Source organism: Hippichthys cyanospilos, chromosome 20 (genome assembly GCF_059441005.1).
Source record: "Hippichthys cyanospilos isolate Australia breed blue-spotted pipefish chromosome 20, RoL_Hcya_1.0, whole genome shotgun sequence".
NCBI classification, from domain to species: Eukaryota; Metazoa; Chordata; class Actinopteri; order Syngnathiformes; family Syngnathidae; genus Hippichthys; species Hippichthys cyanospilos.
This window is the reverse complement of record NC_142388.1, coordinates 3530243-3536696: the sequence shown is the minus strand read 5'-3', so window position 1 is coordinate 3536696 and position 6454 is coordinate 3530243. Positions and strand designations below refer to the sequence as shown.

The following is a 6454-nucleotide window of genomic DNA, read 5'->3' as shown; positions in this document are numbered from 1 at the left end:
GGCCACTTTTTGAAAACAAATGTGTATTATAGTTTTAATAGTTGTCTTTTCTTTTTTTAATCATGTGGACTGTCGGATGCATAAATGTGAATGGACGCATTTTTCTTTATTATTATAATGTTTTGTTTCAAATTACCACTCTCCCAATTCTCCCAGCGTACTACAATTTCCTCTAAGATTCCAAAAACCCACATGCATATTTGGAAGATAAAATTCGCCCATGCTGTATGTGGTCGTTTTAAAATTCATGGACTACTTGTATTTCTACTCATAAAAAAGGTCGAAATAATAAAATACATTTTGCTTTAGTTGAATTCAGTGTTCAAAGTGTGTACACATTACCCTTTGGGGAAGAACCACCAAGCTGATGTCTCGCTGCTTACAAAAAGATGTTTTATTGTGTTTTGCTCCCTTTCAAATGATGACAATCAGCATATGTCAAGAGGTAGAAATCAGTGAATTTGTGGGGGATCACATACGCACACATACACACATCATCATTTGAATGTTGCAGTCTCATGAGAACTGTGCAAGCTGGAAAAAAAAAAAAAAAATCAATTAATAAATAGGTAGCCGGCGCCTCTTCAGCCTCATGACAGCGGCTGATTGGCTGATCTCGGTAGGCCCGCCCCCGCACATTAGCTTGCGGTTCTTTTCTTAAGTGCGGCTGGAGTTCTTGGAGGAGGAGGGGCACATACGTACACACACAAGGCCAGGGGTCAGCGGTTACTTGACCCAGGAGATTTTGAGACAGCGAGCGATGAATGCGTAGGTGTCGGCCACCTCCTGGATGACCTTGCTGGTGGGCTTGCCGGCGCCGTGGCCCGACTTTGTGTCCACGAGGATGAAGAGCGGGTTGCTTTGTTTGCCGCTGCGGCCCACCGTGTGCTGCAAGGTGGCGATGTATTTGAGCGAGTGGAGGGGCACCACCCGGTCGTCGTGGTCGCCCGTCAGCAGGAGGACGGCGGGGTACTGGACCCCGTTGTCCTCCGGGACTCGGATGTTGTGCAGGGGGGAGTATCTGTTGGGGTGGGGGGGACGTTAGTTGCCTCTTCCCCATTCGGGACATGTCTGGTCTTGATTTTGCTGCTTGCAGTACTCCCAAGGGATAGTTGGTGAACTTTCATGTTAAACCTAAAATGTCACTAGCTTTTACAGCTGGGATTTATTTACACTAATATGACCTTGAGTTGAAGGTCAAATATCATAAAAGTTGTCTTATTTCAAATCTGAAGTCAAGTTTAGAGAAGTTCAAGTTCAGACCACCTGTAAAACTTAAAGTGCATTTTTGGTTTTTTAAATTTAACGTGCAAGATTGATTATTGGTGCGTTAAAAACAATTTAAAGATTAGACAATGGAAACCCATGTTAGCCAATGTAAACGATGACAGAATTTTTTTTTTTTCTTAAGTATTTGACCCCCCCCCCCCCCCAAAAAAAAAAAAAACATGATTTTTTTTTGGGCTTGAGTTTGTTAGATCATATATCTTTTGTATGAACCATTTTTGATTTGTCTTTTCATTTAAAGCAAAATGGACTGCACTACTTGGCTACAGCCACCAGAGGCACTGTTGATTCACTCAACTTAACATATTCTCTTTCTAATATTAAACCAGTATGAACTACATTTTGAAATCAACACGATTTTTTTTTTGTCTATGACTCACTTTATGCTAGCCATTTTCAAAACCTTCTTTACCCAAACACTTGAGAAAAAAAAGAAGTACCTGTTATTAAATGTCTCCAAAACCCATATTTGGGATTGAATGCAGTAAGATTTCACAAATTTTCTGTCCATTAAAGGGACATTGTAAAACTGCAAGATTGAGACAATTTTTTCTTTCCAGACAACAGGAAGTGCTTAAAGTCATTAAGAACACATTTATTTGAACGTTTTTGAAATTCATAATCATTTGATTTATCCCTTTTTAATGAAAAACGGTCTAAATCTTACACAGTGTCCCTTTAAGGACAATACTTTCACCCTAGATGTACTTTGACTACATCTAAACTTTTTCAATTTTGTTGTGCGCCTGTACAACGACAAAGACATTCTATTCCAAGTAACCACGGCAACAAAATCTGAAAACTACCAAAGCGACCGCGTGTTTCACTCACTTGATGAGCCACTCAAACTGGTCTTTTTCTTCCGAGCAGCCGAAGTCGGTGGTCCAGGCGTGGCCGATGGTGAATTTGTGGAATTTGAGCATGTCCATGACGCCCACCTGAGCGACGGCGCAGCCAAACAGCTCAGGCCGCTGGTTTACGCACGCCGCTGCGTGGGAGGGAGGACACGTCACCAACAAAGGCGGTGAAAGGGAGGACGTTGTTTTGTTACCGCCGTACCTACGAGCAAGCCGCCGTTGGAGCCTCCGTTGATGGTGAGCTTGGACGGAGAGGTGTACCCCTCCTTGATGAGGTACTCGGCCGCACATTGAAAGTCTGTGAAGCAGTTCTGCTTGTTGGCCAGCATGCCGGCTAAAAAGAAAAAATGGTGCCAGAGTGGGAACAAACAAATCATCGTTTTAATATAGAGCCGTTTTTGCCGTGTGAAGTGTAATGGGCATCATTTATTTATTTTCTCTTTTAGGCTTCCCTGTAATCTGTATAAATGTTGTAAAAAGGCAGTTCAAAATTATATATTTTTTTCTGTTAATTTTAAAAATGACACACTTTTAGTTATACAATTTTTATAAATAAGTGGTTCACAAATGGGGGTACTCGAAGGAACTCCAGGGGGTATTTGAAATTTTAAATAAAACAAACATGCAAAAAAATTGTTTTTTAACTCATATATGCTGGTTAAGGGGTACTTGGTTGAAAACATATTTCACAGGGGGTACATCACTGTAAAAAGGTTGAGAAGCACTTTTCTAATTTATAGTCAGGTCTTCTCTTTCCTGGGGGGATAATTGAGAACCACTGATGTAGTGGCATGAAAAGAACATAGACTCTTCAAGTCTGCTGACCTTTGTGCCATGTCTCGCCATACTCCCCTCCGCCCCGGATGTTGGCGACGGCCAAGACTCCGCCCAGGTGCCGCACAAAGATCAGTCGCGAGACACTGTAGCTGGGCGTGATGGAGATATTGAAGCCGCCATAGCCGTAGAGGAAGCCCGGGTGAGAGCCGTCCAGCTTGATGCCCTTCTTGTGAACGATGAACATTGGAATCTGAGTGCCATCCTTGGAAGCGTAGAAAATCTGGGCAAAAAGCAGCAAATGACAGAGACGGGTATGAGAAATGGAAACAGCGGGTGTGGAACCTCTATTGACGCCACCTGGGTTGTCTGGTAGTCAGATGGGTCAAAGCCTTTGACTGTGACTTCTCTGAAAATGTGGGGCTGCAGAGGCTCCTTGGTTAAGTCGCAGTGATAAATGATGGCTGAAAAAGAAAAGACACGATTTGTGGCAAAAATGATTTTGCTGGAGTATGTGATATTGCTCTATCACTCAAATCCAAATGTAGGTTGATTTCTTATATTTATATCTTCACAACAGGCAGTTAGGTGTGTATTGCTGACTTAAACCCGAGGCATGACGGCTTTCACTAGCATAGGTAGAAATTCTCCCTCCAATTCTCCCTCCAGATCAATCCAGACTTTAAAAAAACACTCTTCAGAGTTGAACTTAGTTCAATTTTACCTGGCGAGAGGAAGGAGGTGAAATAGTAAAAGATTTCCGAGTCACGCTTCCTTCCTGTGAATCCCACCACGGAGCCCACATCCAGAGGGAAGGTTCGGACCTCCTCCCCAGAGCTGAGACGATACATTTTCAAGACATTCTTCACGTCGTGCAGGAAGCACACAAACAAGTAGCAGGAGTATGTGCAGGTGGCGAATACTGTGAACGCACAACGCACGTCAAGTCAACCAAATAAATAAGATTCCGAGGTTTAAAGGCGAATGCTGCCGCGCGCCGCTCACCGATGACGTCCTTGTCATGCTGAGGGATGAGCTCCACCCACTCGCTCTGCGCGGGCGAGGCAAAGTCAATGTTGATGAGGCGGTATCGCGGGGCGTCCAGGTTGGTCTTGAACGTGAACACCGTGCCTTCGTTGGTTACGTACTCATACTCGGCGTCAAAGTTGTCGATGAGCTTCACCCACGGCAAAAGTCCTGGATTTGCAGAGGATGGCAAATGACGGCATTATGAAAATTTTTTTTAAAAAATTTGAAGGGCAAGCAAATATATGATTATGGGAGTCTTTGATTCTTGTTCTTGGTTACTGTCGCAATTTATTAATTACATGGGGCAAAACCACATAAACACTGTATGGTATCAGTCAAAGGTTTGGAAACACTCGACTACGCTTTGACCGGCACTGCACATTGAAAGTTCATACAGTAACATTTACCTGTAATTCCCTGAGGGGTCTTCTTGAGGTCACAATACCACAACCTGTTGACAGGATCACAGCCTTCCCTGATGGACAGCAGCACATAGCGCCCATCATCTGAAACCTACAAAGAACATTCAAACATTTGTCAAGTCTCAGTGAGGAGAAACAAGAAAGGAGAACACAGATTTGGCATCATTTGGGGGGGGGGCAAGTAATGACCTCTGCTCCACTCATCCACTTAGGGTGTTTGGGAAACTCAGCACACAGCACGTCTTCAGACTGCGGTGTTCCCAAAATGTGAAAGTACAGTTTCTGGTTCAAGTTTGTGGAGGTCTCCGTGCCTGGAAGGGCATTTAATTTGTGTGAATTTGCAACCCTGTCTTTATAATCTTTTTTTTTTTTCCTGGTAAGATGCATCTTATCCTCACCATCACTTTTTCCCTCTTGCTCGGGGTAAGAATTGTAGAAAAGACCCTTCCCGTCGTGTGTCCAAGACATGCAGCTGAACTTGACCCGCTTCAAACGGTCCTCAAGAGGAACAGCACCTTTCACCCGCAGGAAGTGCATTTCCACCCAGTCGGAGCCACTGGCGCTAGTGCCGTACGCCAAGTACTCTCCATCTTCCGAGAAAGCGTAGCCTCAAAGATGAAGAAAAAAAAATGTGTGAGTAAGTTTGTCTCAGAAGTTAATTTTAAGAATTTAGCTCTTGATTGGTACCTTGCAAGGCGACTGTCCCATCGTCAGAAAATGTGTTGGGATCCAAAAAGACAGTAGGTTCTGCATCCAAGCTCTCCTGCACATACATCACACTCTGGTTCTGGAGGCCAGTGTTGTAGAAATGGAAGTACCTGGAGATGACCACAAATGGACATTAGAGCAAGACAACCATCAACTTCCTTATAATAAACCCACAGAAAATTAGTAATGATTGAGGTTCTGCTATTATCAGCCATACCTGTTTCCTCTTTTGAAGGGACAGCTGTATTTAGGATAGTCATACAGTTCAGTCATGCGCTCTTTGAATAGATCCCGCACTTCGCAGCGCTCCAAGAAGGGCAACGTGAGCTGATTCTGAGCAGTGACAAACGCCTAGGAAATCCAAATAAATGATTTCCCTGTTAAACCTTCTAAAACATAGTTTTGTCTATTTGAAGAATCAGGCGTAATGACTTTACAACTTTCAATGAGTGCCTAAGCAGCAATTATGAAATTTGTAAGATGGATATTGGATAACAGTGACAGATTTGCTTTATAAACAATCTTTATTTTTACCTGCGTCTTTTCACTGTCAGGGTCCTCCAACCAGCTATATGGATCTGGTATTTTGTAGCCATGATAATCGTCCACCTATGACACACACACACACACACACAAAAAAAACCTCTTTTCGGAATTGCTCGTGATCACACATTCACATTTAGCAAGGGACGGTCTGTGTTTCTTCCTGAAATGAAACTGCATTAGCGCGCTAATGGATGTCAACTTCGCTTAGCCTGCTAAGCTAACTAGCATGCTAACAAAAGAAGCCGTTTCCTTCAATGAATTAAACAGCACAATAACAGCAGTCCGGTTGATTAGCACGCTAATAGCCAAATCGGGCTAACACACCCTACTTACAACTGCATCGTCACGGTAAGCGGTGGGGTATTGAAATGCCATTCTGGACGTCACTTTTCGGAAGTTTCGTAAGAATATAAATTGGCCCAGTGCTTTAAGTGGGTATTTTGATATGGCTCTCTGGAAGACGTAGAACATGAACTTGAGACGATTAAAAAAATTGGCACAGGAGAATCGCTAGAAGCTTCGGTATCACACGGCTGCCAACGAGCACCGTCAAGAGGTGACTTCCGCCCGCTTGGGCTTGAGTAATAATTTAGAGCGCCCCCTGTCGTCAAGAAATACATTGCCGCAGTATAAACGCAGCGAGTCTTATCTGACAATATTGTTGGATTGTTTTTGCGTGAATTTGGAGAAAGCGAAGACGTTGTAAATCTATAGAAATAGAAATCAACAATATATTGACGCAAGGCCGGTGTGAGATCGGGGATTTTAACGACGATGGTGGAAAAAAACAGGCACTTTGGCATTAAAAAAATCCGATGGGTCAGACGGTGA

General features: G+C 43.4%; 1 protein-coding gene across 1 annotated transcript; it reads right to left on the bottom strand.

Moving 5' to 3' along the window:
* Positions 1-376: 376 nt before the first annotated feature.
* On the bottom strand, positions 377-6194 carry prep (prolyl endopeptidase). Its single transcript, XM_088404159.1, has 14 exons — positions 5957-6194; positions 5612-5686; positions 5295-5428; positions 5057-5187; positions 4768-4977; positions 4559-4680; positions 4355-4460; positions 3924-4115; positions 3643-3840; positions 3279-3382; positions 2970-3201; positions 2347-2478; positions 2119-2275; positions 377-1021 (listed from the first exon to the last, which is right to left on the bottom strand). Exons 1-14 carry the CDS (start codon positions 6092-6094, stop codon positions 727-729), a joined length of 2226 nt encoding a protein of 741 aa, XP_088260285.1. The 5' UTR covers positions 6095-6194; the 3' UTR covers positions 377-726.
* Between the last annotated feature and the right edge of the window lie 260 nt (positions 6195-6454).